We start from the raw sequence: 24,911 nt of genomic DNA, 5'->3' as shown, positions 1-24,911 counted from the left end.
CTTTAGCTTTCCAGCCATTTTGTTTCATTCTAACTTATGTTTATCTTCTTGCCTCCCCATCCTCCCCTATTAGATCAGACTGTCTTGATACTTGCCAGTTTTGCAAAAACTCCCTTGCTCTCCTTTGGCTCGGTCCGCCTTGGCTGTTCCCGGACACGCTACTTGCTGTTAGACAATCCAAACCCATGGCCCCTCACACTCGTCATTACACGCTTCCCTACGGACCTCGGCTTTGAGACCACCAACGGACAAGTGTTTATTCCAGTGGGTCATTTGTAGAGCAGTATATGTCTTTCAGATGAGTTTAAGGGGTTGTGATGTAATCTGCTGTGTGGTTTGTAGATTTATTTGTTGTAATCCTACTTGTTTTGGGTTTCAGATGATAAATTTATCCAATTTCTCTACATAGGGCATGCTACATGATGATTATGTCAACAACTGCAACTTTGAAATTATCTGGACAATAAAATTGTCTTTTTTTTAAATGTCCTTCCTTGTCCGACTGGATTACAGGAAGGTGGATGGGCAGAGTTGGCGGTAACATGGCAACCTGTACAAGCTGGGGGAGTAAGAGGTCTGGCGGTGTTTGATTCTGATGCTCTACCGACTCTACATGTCAAACTGCTAGGCAAAGCCTGTGCACCGCAACAGCGCCGGGTAATTGTTACAATGAGAGGGAGCGTGTAGATAATGATGAATGCTGGAAATTGCTGCTCAGATGCAGGTCTGCTGTTTAAGGTTTATTAACTCAACTGGACTATGTCCAGCTGAGTTTTTGTCAACACCCAGTGTCCGTCGTCCGTCTGTCGTCCGTCTGTCGTCCGTCTGTCGCCCGTCTGTCGTCCGTCTGTCGTCCGTCCGTCGTCCGTCGTCTGTCTGTCGTCCGTCGTCTGTCTGCCTGTCTGTCTGTCGTCTGTAAACAATTCGACGTCTACGCTCTAAAAGTCACAAATATTGATTAAATTTGATGAAACTTGTTATGCAGCATCTTTAAGACATAAACTAGTTTGGAATTGCATTTGGGCGTTGCACGCCCAAAAATGGGCGCAGCAGGGCAGCCATATTGAAAAATCAATTTTTGTCATATATTTTTAGCACATATAAACTATATAGTTTGTGGTTCTATTATACATATTCTAATCATATTGATATAGACCAGTTGAGTTCAGGTTCCCTGGAACCTCTCTAGTTAAAATAATTGGAGGAGGTGCTCTCTACCTCCATTGTTTCATTTGCTTCCTTGTCTGGAGTAAAAGAAAAACTTTAGTTAATGCTCTATACTTTCCATGTCAGTGGCACGAGGGACTTGACGTTTGGAAGGAATTGTAAAACATTGAGTGTGAGACAAAACCACAAGGAATGCATGTCAAAAACCACCGACTGAGACTATGTTCACCACCCATCCTACACCTGCGATCCTTCCTCTTGTGCCGTGTCATATCCTTAATGTTTTTGTGCTGCTGTTTCTCCTCTGCCCCAAAATCTGTGTGAGTGATGTGTTAGAACTTTCATGTAGCTCCCAAATATCTTCAAGGTAAGAATATGAACTTACAATTGTTCAGCAACATTTCAAATGCAATTGTTGGCGTGGGAGATTGAAAATGTGAAAAATGACAAATGCTATGTCACATTCGCAAAATATGAAAGAACAACATATTTCAAAAAGTTATGGACGACGGTTTATCCCAAAACGTGATGGATAAGTGGATAGGTGACAAGAACGATCCGATTAGATTTTGGTTAATCTTGGGAAGCTGATCGGGCCTTTCAGTGGGATAGAAAGCGTAAACTGTTCAGCCTGGCGAAGATATGTGCTCTACCTGGAGCTGTTCTAGTAATGATAATGTTTTATTAAAGAAACGAAAATGAATTGTATTTTACAATAAGAATGCATGAAATTTCAATGTTTCATTGACTACATTTTTCATGCAAAATCACACATTATATATGGGTTTTGGAATGTTTTCCTGTAATTTCTAGATAAATTATATTTGGAGGATGTCCCATGCATTCTGCAATGTTTCCCATATTTCATCTTTTTCATTCGGTTCTTTGTTATTTTTTAAAATTCCTTTACCAAATAATTTTAAAGTGTTGGGCCATTACTTTTTATTTCACTAATTTGTAATTTTTCTCTTGCAAATAATCTAAACCCACACTGTGCCCAATAGCAGTGTATCAAACTTGACGCAACTCAAAATAATAGTTTTGTACCAAGAAGGTAATTCCCAGATAGAAATATCCCACAAAACAGGTATTTTCAGATGTGGCATTCAAACACCAACACCGAAGTGTAATCAGACCAGAGAAGTCAAAGATAGAAAACAGATTGGAACGCCAAGGAAATGCGGCAAAACAGATATGCAGCACTGTACTTAGATATATGTTCCTTTTAAAATATATTTATTTTTAATTTAGTGTTGAACTTGTACAAGAACTGGCAGAGGTCGTTAAAATGTCATTAAAAGATATTAATCAGAGGTTCAAATTGACTCTTTTATGGTCAGAAGGTCTCTTATCAAAAGTGGTCTCCATGGACAAATTTTTTTTTTTTCTATTTTTTTTTTTGTATACAAGGTCGAGGCACGTGTTAGAGCTAAAGTTTCTGTTTCTGTCACAAAGCCCTTTCTGTGTAAAGGTATTAAAGCCAAGAGATGAAATAGGGCCAAAAGCACCAGAATTGGGATGCTAATCAATAAGGAAAGGTACTTTGGTGTGACGAGTCAAATCTTTGATATTTTGGAACAAAGACAAGACAGAGAATGTCAGAAGGAGCATTGGTGAAAAGTATAAAGGTACGTATTTACGGCCTACCATGAAGCATGGTGGAGGCTCTGTTCACGTTTGGAGATGTATTTCTGGCATTGGTGATTCAGTGGGAATTGAAGGAAAAATTAAACCTGAAAACTACAAGCAGATTCTCATTCACCATGTTAACCCATGAGGAATGGGGTTCTGGTAATCGGAGACAACTTTGTTTTGCAGCATGACCCCAAACGCAATGCAATGTCGTTAAAAGGTATTTGCAAACAAAATAATAAGTCAGGAATTTTACAACTATTAGAATGACCCCTCAAAGTTCCGACCTTAACATCATACAAAGGTGTCTGTGATTATTTGAACAGGAACAAAAAAAAATGGAAAACAACCAAAATCAAAAGACGAAATATGGGAAACGTTGGGAACGACCTCCCAATGGAATTTCTCCAGAAATTACAGGAAATAATTCCAAAAACTGATATCCGCTGTTTTGCATGAAAAAGGTGTTCACACCAAATATTGAAACTTCATTCATTATTATTGTAAAATACAATTCATTTTTGTTTCTTTAATAAAACATGATCATTACATCACCTTTTATCATACTAAAATACGCAACGTGGTGTCTGTCTGTCGGACAGAGATACATTCGGTCGTTGCTTATCCAATCGCAACCAAACTTGACAGGGAGACTAGGCGGTTACACGACGGAGGTTGTCGCGATTTAACTCCTCCCCACCCCAAGGGTTTATTTTCCCCACTAAGGGGGAAATTGCATGTTGAGGTGCACAGCTGCATTAAAATAGCTTACCGTGACGTTTTTCCAAGGCCGCTTTTAATAACAAATGTAATAACAACATTCATGATAATAGGATAATATTAATGTTATTACAAAACACGATTAATACTAATAATATATCCCCTCCCCAAGAGGTTTCCTCATCGGACAAATGCCATGTTAACGTTTATAAATACCTTATCGTGCCGTGTCATGGAAAACCTTTACCAGAAGTCCGATATATTATAAACCATAAACACATGTCAAAGGGGGGCGCAAAATGCCCTCCCTTTATATATGGGATCGTTTATCTGTATGCAGCTTTTACATATAATGAGAATGAATGAATGATCGTTTTAAGGCTATTTTCCCCACTAGAGCGGGGGTTAGCCTTGCGGGCCCCATGACAATCATGGTTCCATATTTGAGGCAATGTTTTTTTCATGGCCGCATGCCCTTCCTGACGCCAACCCTTGGTCACGCTCTTACGATGCGCAGGGATGCTGTGTACCTATTCTAAATCGGGATAAACACCGTGATCATTCATGCCAGCGAGCTGGTACTCAATTTGCCGACCTCGGAAGGATGGCAGGCTGAGTCAACCCCCCTGGCACTAATTCAGCGATCGACCGGGATTTGAACCCAGGATCCTAGGATCCCAAGCCGGCACCCTAACCGCTAAGCCAACACCAGGCTTTTTACATACAAACAACAACAACAACATGCATTTTAAAGGCCATTTTCCCTGCTAGAGCGGGGGTTAGCCTTGCGGTCCCCAAGCCTTTTTACATGGGGACTGAAAATACGTTTCTCGGCTTCTACTGGACGAAATCGGCTGCAAATTTCAGAAGTGAATGCTTTGTCAATTGAGGTAATATGTTCCAAATTTCAGCAACGTCCGTTTATGCATTCTTGAGTTTTATTTAGAAAACCCTCAATCACGTTGGTGTCTGTCCGTCCATCCGTCTGCCCAAAATGTGTTGGCGCTTATATCTCAAGGACTATACATTGAAACTAGCTGAAACTTGGATTATACATCGGCCAATAGGTCTAGTTAATGGCTTCCAAAACAAATTCCACAAAAGTGCTATAGTTTGTGCTTTAAATTAATATAGATATACATAAATAAATATCGAAAAAAATATACACACTTTCTAACCTTTCAAAATATTATTACACAAATCTAACATGCTGGCCCAATGGCCTAATGGATAAAGCATCAGACCCCCAAGCTGGGGATTGTGTGTTCAAATCCCGTCTGGGTTAAATATATTTTTCCCCTTACTTTTTCAGGTCTTTTATATCGTCTTGAATAATGTATTGTACGATTAACAAATACATTTTATTCGTATTTAAAATGTATCTTGGGAAAAATGCCAGGGGCATAGAAAAGGTCCCTTTATATAAAGGTATGTGCCATGAGGCAAAGTATAGAAAAGAAGGGAAATTCCATAGCTTGTAGAAAATGTCGAACAATAGAAAAGATGGGACATTCAAAAAATCTCGTGTGCATGCTGTAATTACCCTTGTAATTACCCTGCGCTCACGAAGCAAAAAGCGGGGTTAAGCATTCAGTTGGATACGTGTGCCGTGCGTGTCTGCATTTTAAAAATTAATTTTCTCGGCAACCGTTGGTCCGATTGACATGACATTTTCACCATAGGATGGCCTCCTCCTTGCAGAATATTTTAATGATTATGATGACATCATAGGTCACGTGGTACAGGCGCCATCTTGGAAAAACGTCACACCTTTATATCTCTGAAACCACTCCATGGAAAAAATTGAGACCTGGCTCATTGCCAACTACACCCCATGGAGAAAAAGATATGTTAATGATGATGTCATCGGTGCCTTTGTTATGACGTCATAATTCGACAAATACAAATCCATCCGATCATTATTAATTTTTTTCCAGCAACTGTTGGTCTGATGGACATAAAATTTCCACCATAAGAGCGCCTCCTTGGGAATATTTTAATGATAATCATTACGTCATAGGTCATGTGGTACAGGCGCCATCTTGGAAAAACGAAAAATGTTGCACCTCTATATCTCCAAAACCGCTGCATGGAAAAACTTGAAACATGGCTCATTGTAAATAACTCCATATGAGGAATAGGTGTTGAAAATGATGACGTCATTGGTGCCATAATTATGACATAATTCGACAGGGACAACGCTTAGTCTGATCAGTTTGAAATGTATTGAGCGTGATCTATGCAACAATTATATTAGAGAATATAAATTTATGATGTCATTGCTCACATGGTCTGGCAGCCATATTGGATCAAAGAAAAAAAAATGTTCAAAAACAGAAGAGTTGGCGTGCAACAAGTCCTCAAACCCCCCCACCCCCCACCCCCCAAACTCCTAGTCATCGAACCCCAGCCCAAACTCCGAGTCCTTGAGCCCACCCGTCTCAAACGCCGAGTCCTCGAACCCCCCCCCCCCAAACACCGAGTCCTCGAACCCTCCCCCCCCCCCTCAAACGCCTAGTCCTCGAACCCTCCTCCCAAACGCCGAACCCCCCCCCCCTCAACCCCCGCATCCAAACGTCGAGTCCTTAGCTCTGATTGGTGTATATTTGTGAGGGGCATACAGACATACATGCATACGGACAGACAAACACTGTTCCAGACGACTTTGCTCTAAGGGGCTGCGCCGTAAAAACATTTAAAATCACAATCTTGTGAGATTCCATCATCTCACCATTTTTCAGTAAAACTAGAGGTTAAGTCGAGATGAGATGATTTAAAAGCACAAGGTCATTCGTTATGGAATAATAATATGCAGCCGCAACTCCCCAGACAAAGACCTTTATAATGATATATATGGGTTTTATGGTCCCTGGTGGAGTCGTTTCAGAAGAAATAATCGGATAAATAAAAAAAACCACCTTTAGAGGCCATTTTTCCCCGCAAGCGGGGGTTGGCCTTTTTCGGGGACCGTGGTTGTTGTTGTTTTTTTTTGGTCCCCTTTTTGAAGCAATGTTTTACGGCCGGATGCCCTTCCTGCCGCCAACCCTTTTTGTCGCCCTTTTACGACAAACAGGGAATTACCAGTGAACTGGTACTCAATTTGCCGACCTCGGAAGGATGACAGGCTGAGTCAACCCCCCTGGCGTTAATTCAGCGATCGACCGGGATTCGAACCCAGGATCCTAGGATCCTAAGCTGGCACCCTAGCCGCTAGCCCAACACCAGGGTTTAATCGGATAATAATCCGATAATAATCCGATAATAATCCAGATCATCGGATAATCCGCCACTCGGATTCCATCCGCCATCGGATTATCCGAATAATCGGATAATAATCCGATAATAATCGATAATAATCGGATAAGATAATCAGGGTTAAAATAATCGGATAGACAAACAGAATAAATGTAGAATACAGGATTTTTGTTGTTGTTGTTGTCTTCCTGCCAATAGAATATATGTTCGAGCTAATGCGCATTGCTCAAAGTATATAGTGCTGGCAGTTCTCTCAAAGTCTAATATTTAAAATGGCATTCAAGAAAATCAAGAAATCGAAGCCATTGTTGCTAATTGCAAATTACCTGCAGAAGCCGTGCAATTTTAGAACACCAAAAGCTTCGACAGGACAATTACTACGCTGTCTTTTCACGTAACTGAGCCATCCCAGTGGCGCTCGAGAACTACCAAAACCTACGATGCAGCTTTTAAAATGGTGCTCATGCACATCCCGTATTGTGAATGTTTTGCAATGGCTGCTGGATTGTCCTTGCATGTCTTTGTTGAGGTAAAATAGCCGAAAGAGTATAAATGTTGGGAATTTCAAACGAGGATTTATTTAACAAGGGGTGTTCAGTGAATAGGCATGCTTTGAGTTCTTGGTATAGTTTCTTTCCTCCTCTCTTTCTTGACACCTTGTATCAATTCCTCTTTCCCGCCATCCCAAGAAACCCCTATGGAACAGCATCAGAGGGAGAAAGTTCTACACGCAACGCGTCATGCCCAAGCCATGGCCCATGTCGGCGGTTGCACCCTCTTCCCGGTGTGTAAAACCTTTCGCATTTCTTTCCCCTGTCAATGGCTCAGTTCAGCAGGAACGATTGGAAGAATTGGAGGAAGAAAGTCATCCGGCAAAGCGCGCAAGACAAACCGACGGCGTTGCTTTGAATGAAAAAGAAGAGCCCGAGCAAAAGAAGGGTGCGTGGGGAAGTGGTAAAGAAACCTGGAATGGTGTTGAAGGCGTGAATAAAGAATGGATTGATGTAGATTGCGGAGTACAGATGAGAGCTGAGGATGGAAAGCAAGGTAGAGTGGAAAATGTGAGACAGAAACAACCAATTTCATTTAAAGAAGACCCCTTTTTCACCTTCTTCCCAGAAAACAACCTACCAGACACATCTCAAAATTCAGAATGTTTTTCACAAAGGCAGCCACGTGAAACTTTTGTTGTAACCACAACCATCAAACATAACTTAAAGCCGTCTCCTCGTCGTCGTCGCTCGTCATCGAATAGCACTACTTCTGTCCCAGTAGCTTCCAGAAGGAAGGCCAAACGAGCCATTTGCACAGCCACGGTGACCAAAAGCCGTCCGACAAAAGCGCCGGGTATTCAACATGGTGTTGCCAAACGCCGCGTTCTATTTACAGGTGACGACTCGCCGCAAGAAAATGGAAGTGTAAGAATGACAGAGTTTCAACCTGAGATAAGCAACAACCAGCATTGTGGAAAATTTAATTGCAAAACGTCACAATGCCTTGTTCCCTCTCATCTTCATCGTTCTCGCTGCCCACGATCAATATCTGCATCTGCCGAAGATTGGAAGCAAAGTTCCCTGCCTGCCATAGCTTTGGTTCCTGATTCCCTCCCACATTCCTCCCATAAATCTGTCAACTGTGGTGAGCGAAATGGGGAGGTGCGGTATGATAGACCCTCATTGGCATGGCAAGAAATGCAGGAAGGATCGCTCTTGAACTGGCTGAATGAATTATTGAAGCCGACACGTCGGTGCAGCAATAAAGGTAATGTTTCTTTCCCCATCCTCCCCCTCCTATTCCCAAAATGTTGCAGGCCTCACCTTTTAACTTTTACATTTCACTCCCGTCCCTCACCCCTATTGCTCTTCAGTATTCACGACCCCGTGTTACAAAAAGAAGCAAAATATTATTCCAAATTATTTCGCATAAACGTACATTGGGCCATATAATGGTTATCAGGTGAGAATTTGTTTCCTTTGAATTGCTTCCTGTTTTTTTTTTCTTATTCTTCTTTTCTTCAGAGCCTCTCCCTCCAGTTCGCATATCATTGACATTGCCATCATCTTGTGCTGAGTCTCCTTTTCAAGTTGGGTCTGCAGAGCGACTGTTGGCACAGCAGCTGGTCCAGAATCCAACATTCAGAGTGATTATAGAACGTCTGAATGTGGAGATTGATGCGGGGCATCTGGCTGTACGACCAGACACCCATTTGTGGGCCGACTTGGGTGAGCATCAAGAACTGTTGAATTGGTGATTGAATCATTGAGGACATTTATAGTGTTTTTTATGGTTATTTCATTATTTTATTTTTTCCCTTCAATTATCTTGTTCTCAGGAAACCGAGACAAAATTTTGTCATTATTTCTTTCTTATCATCCAGTCTGGCTTCATCTTGGCTTGGAGGTAAGATAGCAAACTCCACATCTACTGTGTCCTGTATGGGCACCTTTTGTGCCACTCTGATCCCGCTGTCACTTAACGTCCATGTTTCTCATGTGTACAGGCTGTTTTGGGGAATGAGGTTGACCAAGAGGCTGGTGTGAGCGAAAGGATGGTGGTCTCTCGCTTGCTACTTTCACGGGTACTCTGGAATCCTTGCTTTGTCCCATTCGGTGAATTGTGGTACAATGCTCCTCCACTGCTTCGCACTCGAGGTAAACGATTGATAGTACAGTGAATCTTTGTTTGAGCGCACACACAATCACATCAGGCCGGTCAGAGGCAGCCGATAACGATAACGAGATCTCTCTGGCCCTGTCGCAATTCTCGCCTTCCCAAGAGATAAAAAAAAAAATCGCACCCATGTCCAAGGGAAGCGGTTCAGTTTGGCATTTTTAATATGAAATAGGCAAAGCCTAGAAACAACGAAACCCTTTCAAATTACCCTTTAAACCCCATTAGAATTACCCTTTAGAACCCTTCAGAATTTCCCTTTAGAATTTCCCTTTAGAACTACCCTTTAGAACTACCCTTTATAATTACCCCTCCAAACACATTAGACCATATTAGAATTACCCTTTAGAAACCTTTAGAACACATTAGAATTACCCTTTAGAACACATGAGAATTACCCTTTAGAATAACCGTTTAGAATTAACCTTTAGAATTGCCCTTTAGAATTACCCTTTAGAATTACCCTTTAGAATTACCCTTTAGAAACCTTTAGAATTACCCTCGTATCTCAAAGGTATGCTGGTGCTCGTATCTCAAAGGCTAGACATTGAAACTAGTTGACATTTGGAATATACATCGGCCAATAGGTCGAGTCAATGGCTTTCAAAACAAATTCAAAGTCTGTGCTCGTTAAGGGGGTCTAGGAGGGTGAGGGGGGGGGGGGGAGGGGGTAATCCTAATGTGTCCCCTTTATATGAACTTTTTTAGAGCATTACTTGGTTCCTCATAAGAACACAAGGGTAGCACAGCATGCGCACGAGATTTGCACGAGATTTTTTTGAATGTCCTTTCTTTTCTATTGTTCGACATTTACTACAAGCTATGGAATGCCCCTTTTTTCTATACTTTGGCACATACATACCCTTATATAAAGGGGCCTTTTCTATGCCCCTGGCATTTCACCAAGATATCATATATTAATTCAAGAAAAAGTAACTGGATAACAACAAGAAAAAGTAACTGTATTTTAAACCAATTTCAATGGTTGCTGGTAGACAGGGCAGCATGTACGATCATACCAATGTAATCCCAAGGCTTTAAACAAACAAACAAGATACCTATTTTGGGGGCAACCACCCCCTAACCCGTATAACTCCTCAGATCCCGATTTTGCTATTGCTTTGCACAAACATTGATACATCACGGGTGATGAAAGTTGCGGTCATATTTCATCGAAATTGTGTGTGTAGTTTCGGAGGAGAGATCAAACACACATTTTAGGTTGAAACGCCCTCCCCACCCACCAACTTTCTTTTTTTTTAAATGAACTTTGGGTATGTCACGGGTGATGAAGGTTGGAGTCAAGTTTCATTGAAATTGTGTGTGTGTAGTTTCAGAGAACAGAGCAAAATACCTACTTTGGGGGCAACCCCTCCCCCCCTACCCCCCACGAACTGACTCATGGGCCGATTTTTATTTATTTATTTTATTTTTAATTTCCGTTTTATTTTATTTTTGATGCCATGAACAAACTTTGGTACGTCATGCGTGTTGAAGGTTGTGGTCAAGTTTCTTTGAAATTGTGTGTGTATTTCTGAGAAGAAAGCAAATACCTATTTTGCGGGGCAACCCCCTACCCCCATAAGCCACCTTGGACCCCAATTTTTTTTTTATGCCGGGAACAAACGTTGGTATATCAGGGTTGATGAACTGAATGTTGTGGTCAAGTTTCATTGGAATTGTATGTGTAGTTTTCTGAGAAGGCAAATACCTATTTTGGGGGGAACCCCCCCCCCCCCCCCGAAGACACCCTTAGGGCCTGATATTTTATGATTATTACTTCTTCTTTTTTAATGCCGTGAACAAACTTTTGTTCAGTCGTGCCCAAAATTATTTTCACCCTTGCACCTTTTTCAAATAACTCACAATTTTCTCTAAAAATAAGTTGAAATTGACAAAAGTATTTGGTCTCCACAATTCTTTATTTCACTGTTAATATTACAGAACCTTTGTTTTTGATTCAGAATTTAATATACCCTTTTAAATCAGAAAAAGAAAAAGAAATGGCATTGACAAAATTATTGACACTGTGGAAAAGTGGAACTTTTCTGTGACATTGTGGAAAAGAACAGATGCTGGTCTAACTCCTATCTTTCAATTTGGGCACACCTCTCATTCTTACCTTCTATCTCCAGAAGGATCGTCTAATGAACTCAGCTATTTATTTTATTTTGAAGTGCTTGTGACAAAATGAACACTAACCACCCAATGGGTAATGGATGAAAGTTGGCAAGTTAGCTACTTCTACCAAAGGACCCTTGTGCACAGCTACAAATGTTGAGACCTTTTGCTTGCTGTAGAATCATTATTGGAGATATTCTTAAAATTGTTGCAAAATGGCAGCCTTAGCAGTCTTGATTTTTCGAAGCTTTATCTTGATTTGTGCTAATCTGCAGGCCAGCGAAAGGCCCTCACTCGACACACGATCTCCAAGCTGTTGCTACTGGTGATCTTCCTGGACAAAGCGAAGGCCTTGGGGCTCTTGCCTCACTTCCCATATCTTTTCTTGAAAGATTCTGAGTATAAGGTGAATTTGCAAGTTCTTGTTCGCACGCCATGCAGCAATCACTTCCACATTGCTCATGAATGATTTTTTAAAAACTTTTGTTTAACTTTAATTTTAATCAACATCATTTTTCAAACATATCTGCATCAACTTTCCTATTATCTATTCCAGTCGAGTGCAGAGCTGCTGCGAGCCTTTTCCAATAATTTTCTGAGCGCAGAAGGTAATGTGGTGTCCCGGCTCTCTCGTATTGGCTGTATTCTGACCTGGGTTCAACAGCCGGCAGAAGAACTTGACTATCCACTGCGCTGTTTGGCTACGGAACTTCGATCAGGGCTAGCACTGGCGTAAGCATGATTTCTTTTTAATGCTCACATATTTTAAATACCTGATTGCACAGAAACCGTTTCTTTCTGATCGACTTTATACTGTAAAGTGTTTGTACAGTATAAACGCAAAATGTGGATTGGTTATTACCCTGCGCTCGCGAAGCGAAAGGCAGGGTTAAGCATTCGGGTCCGTCCGTACGTCATACGTACGTACATGCGTGTCTGTATTTTAAAAATTCATTTTCTCGGCAACCGTTGGACCGATTGAAATGAAATTTTCACCATAGGAGGGCCTCCTCATGTAGAATATTTTGATGATAATTATGACGTCATAGGTCATGTGGTACAGGCGCCATATTGGAAAAACCGAAAAATGTTGCACCTCCCTATCTCCAAAACCGCTGCATGGAAAAAATTGAAACATGGCTCATTGTAAAGAACTCCATATGGGGAATAGGTGTTGTTAACGATGACGTCATTGGTGCCATAGTTATGACGTCATAATTCGACAGGGACAACGCTTAGTCTGATCAGTTTTAAATGTATTGACCGTGATCGATGCAACAATTATATTAGAGAATATAAATGTATGATGCTCACGTGGTCTGGCAGCCATATTGGATCAAAGAAAAAAATGTTCAAAAACAGAAGAGTTGGCTCGCAACAAGTTGACTGTGCAGAGGAATTATTCTATAAATACCATCTAGTTTTTTCTGTGACCTTTCAGGCCTCCTTCAAGCTTTAAATCAGTTGTTTGTAAAATGTCGGTCAAAATTGTAAGTCTTCCTATGATTGTGACATCAGCTGTCTAACATATTGACCAAGAAAAAAATGTGGGAAATGCACACTGATCAGTGTTCTGATGGTTCGGAAGATTCGTGTTATTTTAGCCATTATACAGTTGGCCTTGCAAAATGCTAACCTTCTTGCCTGGCAGGCGAACATTGGAGGTTTTGATGAACAGCGTTGGTCTGGCTGTGCGGTTACGGTTGCCAGCTTATAACCGAGCCTGCCGCATCCACAATATTGAGTCTGTACTGGCCTTGCTTGGAGCTAAGGCTAAAGATGGCTCAGGTATGTGCCATTTATGAACGTATTTTCATCTCATAATAGATTATTTTGAGAGAGGACATATATATATATATATATATAATATATATATATATATATATATATATATATATATATATATATATATATATATATATATATATATATATTTATATATATATATATCTATGTCAGTCATGCGACTCCATACTATCAGTGGTGAACCGCCATTAAGGTATCTCATACAGCTATTGCTGTACCTTAATGGGAGCGACAAGCACCGTCTGCCACATGGTACATTATCTCTGGTATCCACTCATTATATGGTGTCGCCTAGATGCGGTCGGGAGTAACCAATCAGAATATAATTCTTAAGTGCTCCAGAATATAATTCTCACGGTGTGTACCCCGGTTTAGAATAGGTACACCGTATCCCTGCGCATCGTAAGAGGCGACTAAGGGTTGGCGTCAGGAAGGGCATCCGGCCATAAAAACATTGCCTCAAACAGGGAACCATGATTGTCATGGGGCCCACAAGGCTAACCCCCGCTCTAGCGGGGAAAATGGCCTTAAAACGATCATTCATTCATTTCATTCAGTGCTCCAACCTAATGAGCGCACGCAGTGACGTCACCGCCATGTACGTACGCCTTGCCTGCCAAACTCCGGAGGAGCCATCTAGCAGTACGTAATTTTAGATCTTATTTCAAATACAATCATGAGTGCATGCAAAATCTCACAGTTACCGACCTGGTTTCGCCCTTGTTGGGGCTTCATCAGGGCAACGCAGCACTCATGAATCCTGCATTCACTCATGAATCTGAAAACCTTTCTGTTTTATACCAGTCATTATGCGACTCCATACTATCAGTCATATGGAGTCACCATCACTGCAACACTCCACCGATCTGGGCTTTATGGCAGAGTGGCCAGACGGAAACCAAACAGTTCAATCTTGGTTTCATCAGACCACAGAATCTTGTTTCTCACAGTCTGAGTCCTTTTGGTGCTTTTTTGCAAACTCCAAGCGGGCTTTCATTTGTCTTTCACTGAGGAGAGGCTTCCGTCTGGCCACTCTGCCATAAAGCCCAGATCGGTGGAGTGTTGCAGTGATGGTTGTCCTTCTGGAAGTTTCTCCCATCTCCACACAGGATCTCTGGAGCTCAGCCAGAGTGACCATCGGGTTATTGGTCGCCTCTCCTATCAAGGTCCTTCTCCCCCGATTGCTCAGTTTGGCCGGGCGGCCAGCTCTTGGAAGAGTCCTGGTTGTTCCAAACTTCTTCCATTTAAAAATTATGGAGGCCACTGAGCTCTTGAGAACCTTCAATGCAGCAGAGATTTTTTTTGTCGGCTTCCCCAGATCTGTGCCTCGACATAATCCTGTCTCTGAGCTCTGCAGGCAGTTCCTCCGACCTCATGGCTTGGTTTTTGCTCTGATATGAATCGTCAGCTGTGAGACCTTATATAGACAGGTGTGTGCCTTTCCAAATCATGTCCAATCAATTGAATTTACCACAGGTGGACTCCAATCAAGGTGTAGAAACATCTCAAAGATGACCAAGAGAAATGGGAGGCACCTGAGCTAAATGTCAAGTGTCATAGCAAAGGGTCTGAATACTTATGTAAATGTGATATTTCAGTTTTTTTTCTTTTTAATAAATTTGCAAAACTTTCTAAAATCCTGTTTTCTCTTTGTCATTATGGGGTATTGAGTGTAGATTGATGAGGGAAAAAATGAATTTAAACGATGTCAGCAAAAGGCTGCAACATAACAAAATGTGAAAAAAGTGAAGGGGTCTGAATACTTTCTGAATGCACTATATATATATAACTGTCTGGGAGAGTCGGTTGTGGGACTGCTAAATTGAGAAGAGGATCGAAGGAAAGTGGAGACAATGGGGAAGTCGATATAAATTTAGAAGAAGGAAAGAGAAGGCATGAGTAGGATTGAAAATCACACCATTTTTAACATAATAACGATACAGATAGTTCAAGATAATAAATTTGTGACTTTTAGCAGAGACGTGCTGTGATCGTTGCAGGTATGCCGATCGACGCTGCAAGCATTGCAGATGGACATCGAGAGAAAAGCATCGCTTTGCTCTGGCATCTGGTTTTCATTTTCCAGGTGGGATATATTTTCAGGTGATAATTAGATGAGGGATATATTTTCAGGATTCCAGGTGATCATTTGTCAAGTATTTGAATAGTTAGTCAGAGTATCTCTCTGCTAGAAGTGCTACAGCAATATCTCTTCAATTACAAGGTTGTTTTGCGTTGCCAACAGGATGATCACAAATACTATTTACCATGAATATAGATTGCAATGCACTTGGAATTGAATCCATTGAATTTTACCGTCGAACACCAGGTGGAATGTAGGATATCTCAATCTCAAGAATCTTTAACTTCCTGTAATGGGATTGTGAAGTTACCCTTTATAAGTAGCAGATAAAATATCCTTTTTGAAGCCCTTTTCCCTGCTGTAAGTAGAAGATGATGGAAATGTGTTCATGTTTTCCACCTTCTTCCATATTTGCTTACTTTCCTGCCTCCCTTTCCGTGTACATTCTGTTTAGTTGATTTTGAAGTCTGTTCTTGAGGCTGAAACTTCCCTTTAGGAGGCCTAATGTTTATTGTTCAGGGCCTAGTCTGGTAGGCAAAAGGTGAAGTATTGAGCAAACAGTTTGTTTTGCTTTTGGCTCTGCATTTTCGATTTGCACGCAATGCTTTACCGACCCTACTCCCTGGCCGTTCTGTGTTTTCCAGGCTCCAGTTTTGCTTGATGAGCAATTTGTTTGGAATGAAATATCAACTCTTCAAAACTTGGATCCCACTCCACAACCACCTAGATCTTCCTCCACTCCTGCCTCCGCTCCTCTTTTCCTGACATGGGCAAAAGTCATTTGTTCCCAGCAAGACGTTGAGGTGTTTTTCTTGATTTCTTTGACATCTGTAAATAATGCAAGGGGACATTTATGGCCGTTTTTACATATGGCTGCTCAAAGAAACACATGCAGGTTACATTATTAACATTAAAGTTTGAAGTAAAATGCCAATAAATACTTTCTCAAGCTTAACTGACATCCTGGTTTTGTCATTCATGCAGGATGATTCATTAATGTGTGTGCCGTCCCTTGGATGGACGTTAAACTGAGCGTCCCATCTGCCGGCATTAGTCGGACGTTTAAAATTCCACGATGTCTTGCACGCAGAGTAGGCGAGTTGTCGCCGTTACCCTGAACAAATTAAATAATTCCTGCCAAGATGGTCTGCTTTTGCCCAAGTGAATAATGTATTTTTCCAATTGTCCTCTAATATTTCCTCCCTTTGTTAAATTCTTCCAGGTTACCGATCTCTACCGAAGTTTCATTGATGACCGTGCACTAAGTTGTGTTCTTCTCCACTACCATTCCAGGATCAGTTCCCATTCACAGATGGGCCCAGGTGAGGGGCACACTGTCGCTGGGTGGTTTTGATCGTTATCTGAATTACTATTCCGGTGCTTTGTAGAGCCATCTTTTACACAACAAAGAACCTTTATCCTCCTTGAACCACCTTTAGAGGCCATTTTTCCCCGCAGAGCAGGGGTTGGCCTTTTTCGGGCACCGTGGTCCCCTTTCTGAAGCGACGTTTTATGGCTGGATGCCCTTCCTGCCGCCAACCCTGTTAGTCGCGTCTTGCGACACACAGGGAATTACCAGTGAACTGGTACTCAATTTGCCGACCTCGGAAGGATGACAGGCTGAGTCAACCCCCCTGGTGTTAATTCAGCGATCGACCGGGATTGAAACCCAGGATCCGAGAATCCCAAGCCAGCACCCTAACCGCTAAGCCAACACCAGGCTGTAACCTTTATCCTCCTAGCAATCAATACAGACAGTATCGCCATCTGGTCCTCGTTTCCTCTTCCAGACCGGTGGCAAATGTTTGTGTGAAACTCCTTCCATATAGTATGGAAAGCTGTATTTTTGTAAAGACCCAAACTGAGGTTTCCGTATTTTCATTGTCAGAAAAGCATGCCATGATGATAGGGAATTGAGACGCTATTCCGATATGCTGATTTGTTTCTTCACGCATTTCATCCGGATGGGGTGCAATGCCAACGCATCGTGACAGTGATTATGTGAATTTCTCCAATGGTAGTTTTTTGAAGTATTTTTGTAGAAGTTAGCTGGGTACAAAAGCTTGCAGGCTCGTTAACGTGATCAGATATCCGCCAGGCAGGAGAACGAACGTCTGTCTATGTCGGTAAATACAGAAATAACGTCCGCTGTTGGATTTTTTCCATCGCCATTGCCTCCTTTGAAATTCACGTAAACTACCGAAGTGCCATCTTTGCATTGCAGAACCTTTACCCTCCTTGAACCACCTGTAGAGGCCATTTTTCCCCGCAGAGCAGGGGTTGGCCTTTTTTGGACACCGTGGTCCCCTTTTTGACGCGACGTTTTACCAAGGGTGCTTTTACCAAGGCAGCACCCACCAAGGGTGCTGGCCATCTTTGCATTGCATGAAGTAGACACGATTCTGCTGCACACAAATACAAAACCCGATAATGTCTGTTGGTCACGGTGAAGTTAGTGACCACTTCAATACGAGACCAATAAATGTTACCAAGGAAGTTTGATGCAGGAGCAGGCCATTTGGCCCATCATGCCTGTGCTGCACCGCCACCACATAAAATAAATCTGTCAGGCTCTCTGCTCGGTTTCACTGGGGGAATAGGTGTGGGTGGAAAAGTGTGGCAGGCACAGGGACCAGAGTGTTATCAATGCAAATCAAATCAATACCTTAAAACTCTTGTTTATTACGACTTGCAAATTTCCCTTGAACACATGGCATGGTTTGTGTTTGCTGACCTCTGCTGGAGGGGTGGTTGGAATTGTTAATTTCGCCGGTCTCTTTCTAGAGAACATTTCCAGTTTTAACCTCTCTCGGGGATCCTGGGGAATTGACATCAATTTTTCAAAATTCAACAGGGGGCGTGCCCCATGGACCAATCGAGTAAGGAGTCATTTTGCTTGTTACTTTCCTTTTTTGATGAGTTCTGCAGTTTCGCCCATGCGAACGAGAGCACGATACTTCATTATTGTCACGTACAAATGGTGTTGATAAGTAGTGTCATCTTCCTCAGGAATATGGGGTTTAAATATCAGTATGCCTTGTCTGTGCAATGGTAGGACATGCTTTAAAAATGTCGTCGTACTTGGCAGAATTAAGCCTGGTGTTGGCTTAACGGTTGAAGGTGGCTGCCTTAAGGGTCTTGAGTTTGAGCCCCTGTTGTGCCGTTGAATAACATCAGGTGGGTTGACGCAGCCTGTTATCCTTCCAAGGTTGGCAAAATGAGTACCAGCTTAGTGGGCACTGCATCATTATAATACACTTGGTATAATTTAGATATCCCACAGCAAATACCAGCAACGCATTTTCCTATTGATAAATCGCTGCCCATAGCAGACTACTTCTGCCTCAAAACGTAAACGTGGGTTCAGGACACAGGGGTCTATCTTTATTAGGTCTTCAGCAAGTCATGGTATAACCTTCACTTGTGAGTTGCTGAAGCATTGACTCATTTGAGCCGAGAGCACACCGCCATTGCACCTGAAACATTTTATCTGACCATCCCTGTAATAACGATTTAATTCTTACTGAGCGTAGTAGCTTATGTGAAGCACATCCTGTAACCAGGTCAGGAGATGATTCTAGATTGTTCTTTCACAAATCTTATTGTGAAATGGGCAGCATCAGAAAGATGATCTTTTTTGAGAGTAATGATATGGTTATGAGTTTGGGTGTGGTCTTAGAAAGTTGTCTCCATTGAGGGATTTTCACATTGCTTTTTCACAGCAGCGGTTTCTCCTGGGTGGTAGTCTTGATAATCACCACAATAACAGAGAATTTACACTACCGGTCAAAAGTTTGAGAACACTTCAATTTTTCCAGTTTTTATTGAAATTTAAGCAATTCAAGTCCAGTGAACAACCTGAAATGGTACAAAGGTAAGCAGTAAACTGCTCGAGGTTAAAAAAATGTTTAGGTTGGCAAAAACGGGAAAATAATGTAAACTGCACTGTTATATTGTGAAAAAAAGGGCCTTCAGGGAACAAGTAATGGGTCAACAACTTACAGCTGTTCCGCAGCAATGTAAGTAAATTAAGCCTTGAAAGTTGATGCAAACAATTCCGACAGGTGTCCCAACCTCTGCTGATTACTTGATTACAAACCCCCTGTCTGTATAAAAGCAGTATTGGAACAGACTGTTATTACACCCTCTGAAGCATTATTTGGACAATATTGCACCGCAGGAAGTAGTATATTGGAAACTGGAGGAAACTCTGACAGGAAGAGGTCTGGCAGACCCAAAGCCACAACAGAATCAGAAGACAAGTTTCTGAGAGTCAACAGCTTGCGTGATAGGCGGCTCACAGGACAACAGCTTCAAGCACAGCTTAACACTGGTCGAAGTAAGCAAGTCTCAGTTTCAACTGTGAAGAGAAGACTTCGAGCTGTAGGTTTGACAGGTCGAGTGGCAGTAAGAAAGCCATTGCTAAGATGGCAAAATGAGAAAAAGATCCTTGCCTGGGCCATGAAACACCGCCAGTGGACTACTGAAGATTGGAAGAAGGTCTTATGGACCGATGAATCAAAATTTTAAATCTTTGGTTCATCACGCAGGGTTTTTGTACGTCGGCGAAAGGATGGTTCCTCAGTGTGTGACACCAACTGTCAAACATGGAGGAGGAAGCGTGATGGTCTGGGGCTCTTTTGCTGGATCCACAGTCGGCGACTTGCACAGAGTGACTGTCACCCTGAACCAAAAGGGCTACGACAGCATTTTGCAGCGCCATGCAATACCCTCTGGTATACGCCCAGTTGGTCAGGGGTTCCTCCTTCAGCAAGATAATGACCCTAAACACACCTCCACGCTATGTCAAAACTACCTTCGAGGAAAAGAACAAGACGGTAGGCTTCAAATCATGGAACGGCCAGCACAGTCTCCAGACTTATACCCCATCGAGCTGGTTTGAGATGAACTGGACAGAAGGATGAAAGCAAAGCAACCTACAAGTGTAACACATTTGTGGGAACTTCTGCAACAGTGTTGGGAAGAACTTCCCGAACAATATTTGATTTCCATTGTAGAAAGAATGCCACGAGTGTGTTCAGCGGTTATATCTGCAAAAGGTGGCTACTTTGCTGAGTCAAAAATTTAAATTACATTTTGTTAAACAAAATGATTCCATGATTTATTTTTTTTATCTCCGATTGTTTATTTGTTCTATGCTTCATTTCAGAGTACATTGAGACATTAAACTGCGTAAATTTCAATAAAAACTGGAAAAATTGAGGCGTTCTAAAACTTTTGACCGGTAGTGTATTATATCTTGTAACCTTTGATGCTGGCCACACACCGAACAACGGAACCTCTCATTCTAGTGATCTGCACACCTAGACATCATGTATGTATGTCTGTCATCGAAGTTGTTATGTCAGGGCCCAGTATATATATCACTATTCTTTGCTACCTTGGGACATGTCTTTGTGTTTTCTTTAACAGCAAGTAGCAAGGACTTCAACTTGAGGAAAGTGCTCTCCTGTCTACAAACCGCCCCTCCATTCTTCATCCCAGCTGTCCTAGAAGCTGCTCAAGATGAGAATGTGAGCAGGCGATCGCAATAATGGGCACAGGATGCTCCTCGTATGTTGATCTTTCTAAAAGGAAATTGCCATCGTTATTGCTTACCTTTAAGGGCATTAACCTCTACATTTCTCCCCGCCACTCGAGCAGATGATGGTGCATTTGCTGTCTGCCTTGTTTCCATGGCTTATTTGGCTTTCACAGCAGCAGTGGTTTACCTTTGTGTCTCAGGTACATCGATTCATTGTCTTTATCTCCTTTAATTTTCATTTGGTCATCCAAGTGATGCTAAGATGGATTATTAACCATCCACTTGTAGGATTACAGTGATTCTATGGAGGGCTATTGGGAAGGAAGAATCAAGTATATTATAGTTATTATACTCTTTTATTGTACCTTCTCAAAAATGAGTACACCTTTTGTGCCAGTATACTGGAAAGTCATATTGCTTCGCGATCATATTGATGAAATTGATTAATTGAGTATGTTGTACATTGGAGATGTACGCCATTTTTATCTGCATTTTTATGTTGACCTTTGATGATGCCTCATCCCGAAAAGTATGTGCGCATACAGTGTACGTTTAATGGTTTTGAAGATTTGGCTTTTGGGTTGGTTTGGAGTTGCACAATAAAGGAGGAGGGGTTGGGGGCAGATGGTTGGTTGTATGTTGTGAAGTTGCCCCCACTCCCTCCCCTGTTGGGATTTTTGTCTGTATGTTGTGAGGTTTTTTTTCTATGTTGTGGGTTGCCCCCCACTCCTTCCCCTGTTGAGGTTTTTGTCTGTATGTTGTTGGTTGCTCCCCACTCCCTCCTCTGTTGGGGTTTTTGTCTGTATGTTGTGAGGTTGCCCCCTATCCCCTCCCCTGTTGGGGGTTTTGTCTGTATGTTGTTGGTTGCCCCCCATCCCCTCCCCTGTTGGGGTTTTTGTCTGTATGTTGTGAGGTTGCCCCCTATCCCCTCCCCTGTTGGGGGTTTTGTCTGTATGTTGTTGGTTGCTCCCCACTCCCTCCTCTGTTGGGGTTTTTGTCTGTATGTTGTGAGGTTGCCCCCCATCCCCTCCCCTGTTGGGGGTTTTGTCTGTATGTTGTGAGGTTTCCCCGACCACCCCTCCCCCCCCCCCCCATTGGGGTTTTTGTCTGTATTTTGTGAGGTTCCACCCCTCCCCTTTTTGTTTTTTGCCATCCTCTCTCTCCTCTTACTGTTCATTCATTCCATTACTTGTTGTGTCCTGTTTTGCCCTCCCCTTAGTATGTTGTCCCTTTGTCCCATGTCACCACTCTGTTCCACAATCCTTTGTTTTGTCTGTAACACAATAGACCAAAACGTTGTAGTCGGGTCAATATACGAAAAAAAACTCACCTAACCCCCAAAAAATTGATACAAAAGGTTTTTCAATGGATTCTGGTACCATTGGGCATGCTAAATAACATACTAAAAATCTAGTAACATCTGACTTCCGGAAAGGGGTCATTTTCAAGATGGCGTCCAAGATGGCCGCCAGAGCTTAAAATGGCCATATCTCAATTATTATTCAACCTAGAAAGGTGGTTTTGGTGTCTAACCCTAGGTTTTAGGGCCCAAGGAATCCAATTGAATCAATAAAATTACCATCAGTTAATTATTTATTGACAAGTCCAAGATGGCATCCCAAGGTGACATCCTGATCCACTAAAATGGCTCTGTCGAATAGTAGTCAACCTAGAGAGATATTTTCAGTGTGTATACCTAGGTTTAAGGCACCCAGGAAATCATCAAAATTACTTAAATAAGCACAAAGTAATCAGGTAATCCAGTAAGCCAGGTTTACCAGCCCATTAGGCATTTGTTGTCTTATACAGTTAGTCGCTATTCATCGTCATCCTCCGACTCCTCTGGAAGAAACTTGTTATGTGGATTGTCACATTCTTCAAGTTGGCACGGTCCACAGGCAGTAGTACATGGTAGTCCATATCGTCTACAAGAGCAGCGGAGTGTCTTGCAGGCAGTGGAGCAGTTACAATGAATGACCTTCAAGAGACTGTCTGGAGCAGCGTTCATTCTTGACATAAGTGGGACAAACTGATTATCCTGCAGGCTCCACCCCCATTTCATGGCATCCATACCCTCTTCTTTTCCCATCCACACCATGATCTGGTAGTACGCTCTACGACAGTGAAGTTTGGTATCAGATTCAGTTGGGGGCAGACGTTCGGGTGTTACAAAAGACGAAGCAGAGACAACCTTCTTGCTGAAGGTGTTATATCGCATTGTTGCAAGGGAATCTTTGCACTTGCCACCAAAGAGGATAGCCATTACTCGACAGATCGCGTGAGCTAGTTGTGGCTTATCAGCCTTTCGGAAGACGTTTCTGGCTTCAAAGAGGGCAGGAGGGAAAGGACTGAGCTCATAACTCATAACCTCCTGCAATGATAGCTCTCCAGTTTGGGAGACTACCAGGAAACGTTGAAAAAGAAGTGCAGAATCAATTTTTCGATCAGGAGCGACCTTTATAGCTGATGTTTGTCCAAGGGTTCTGGCTTTATCCTTTCTACTGAATGAGAATGTGAATGCATACTGTCCAATCATTTTGTGCATTATTTTGCATCCAACAGACTCATATTCATGCACATTCACACCTTCCTGAGCCACAACACCAGTGACAATGTTCCTTAATGAAGAGTCTGGCGAGGAAGGTGAGCATCCTACAAGTTTTGAACTGATCTCCTCCAGGTCAGCAGCGTCCCTTTTCATCCTTGACTCCGTCAAATCCTTGTGCTGTTCAGATGTCGTGTATGACAGGTTTGTGAACTCCTGCATTGCGATATTGTACTCTGATGTTATGGGGCTTGACATGGTCCAAAGGGCTCTCTGCTCTTCAGACATCCGCTTCCGCGTGTCAGACCTCCAGTGGTCTTCAACGACCTCATCAACGTCTGCTCAATGACAAGATCTGAACTGAGGCCTGCCCATAACTGGCTGCTGCGACGAATAACATGAAAACCCTTTTCGAATTTTCTGAATATGTCTGGGTGGTTGATATCAAGCTGACCCATCTCTTGGACATAGACGTATGCTGATTTCAGGTAACTGTAATGCCCAGCTGCGGCGAATATCGGAATGCAGTCAGAAACGGCGCGTAGGTGCATCAGCCAAGAACCTGTTCGATCTGCCTTTATCAGTGACATAGCAACTTTTACCATGCTTTGGTAATTCAGCCACAATTGACATGTCTTGGACCTAGCACCCAGTTCCATCTTCCTTTTCTCCAGCTCTTCGTTTATTCGACCGAGGGTCTCTGAGGTGAACACAGTTTCTAATGTCATCTCACCGTTCAATAGTGCAGTATACATCCCTTCAGACTCTTCAACCATTGCTGCAAATTCGGGACATTACACTCTTATCTCCAATCTGAAACACACACTTGGTTCATTAGCTGGTGAGTCGGAGGATGACGATGAATAGGGACTAACTGTACAAGACAACAAATGCCTAATGCGCTGGTAAACCTGGCTTACTGGATTACCTGATTACTTTGTGCTTATTTAAGTAATTTTGATGATTTCCTGGGTGCCTTAAACCTAGGTATACACACTGAAAATATCTCTCTAGGTTGACTACTATTCGACAGAGCCATTTTAGTGGATCAGGATGTCACCTTGGGATGCCATCTTGGACTTGTCAATAAATAATTAACTGATGGTAATTTTATTGATTCAATTGGATTCCTTGGGCCCTAAAACCTAGGGTTAGACACCAAAACCACCTTTCTAGGTTGAATAATAATTGAGATTATGGCCATTTTAAGCTCCCGGCGGCCATCTTGGACCCCATCTTGAAAATGACCCCTTTCCGGAAGTCAGATGTTACTAGATTTTTTGTATGTTATTTAGCATGCCCAATGGTACCAGAATCCATTGAAAAACCTTTTGTATCAATTTTTGGGGGGTTCAACCATATATTGA

The 24,911-nt window shown here is 42.2% G+C and overlaps 1 protein-coding gene across 1 annotated transcript in view; it reads left to right on the top strand.

Annotated features, from left to right (window-relative positions):
• Positions 1-24,911, top strand: part of ASPM (assembly factor for spindle microtubules) — a 78,572-nt gene that overhangs the window by 15,379 nt on the left and 38,282 nt on the right. The window contains exons 2-15 of the mRNA XM_068125323.2: positions 74-264; positions 514-657; positions 7,464-8,535; positions 8,793-8,996; positions 9,107-9,174; positions 9,275-9,425; positions 11,841-11,971; positions 12,122-12,297; positions 13,217-13,353; positions 15,372-15,457; positions 16,099-16,257; positions 16,677-16,776; positions 20,888-20,988; positions 21,119-21,199. Of these exons, the coding sequence (XP_067981424.2) occupies positions 74-264; positions 514-657; positions 7,464-8,535; positions 8,793-8,996; positions 9,107-9,174; positions 9,275-9,425; positions 11,841-11,971; positions 12,122-12,297; positions 13,217-13,353; positions 15,372-15,457; positions 16,099-16,257; positions 16,677-16,776; positions 20,888-20,988; positions 21,119-21,199 (2,801 nt within the window). The remainder of the gene's footprint in view (positions 1-73; positions 265-513; positions 658-7,463; positions 8,536-8,792; positions 8,997-9,106; positions 9,175-9,274; positions 9,426-11,840; positions 11,972-12,121; positions 12,298-13,216; positions 13,354-15,371; positions 15,458-16,098; positions 16,258-16,676; positions 16,777-20,887; positions 20,989-21,118; positions 21,200-24,911) is intronic.

This window comes from Myxine glutinosa, chromosome 8 (assembly GCF_964187855.1).
Source record: "Myxine glutinosa chromosome 8, kmMyxGlut1.1, whole genome shotgun sequence".
NCBI classification, from domain to species: domain Eukaryota; kingdom Metazoa; phylum Chordata; class Myxini; order Myxiniformes; family Myxinidae; genus Myxine; species Myxine glutinosa.
The sequence above is the reverse complement of the archived record's forward strand: the minus strand, read 5'-3'. Positions and strand labels throughout refer to the sequence as shown.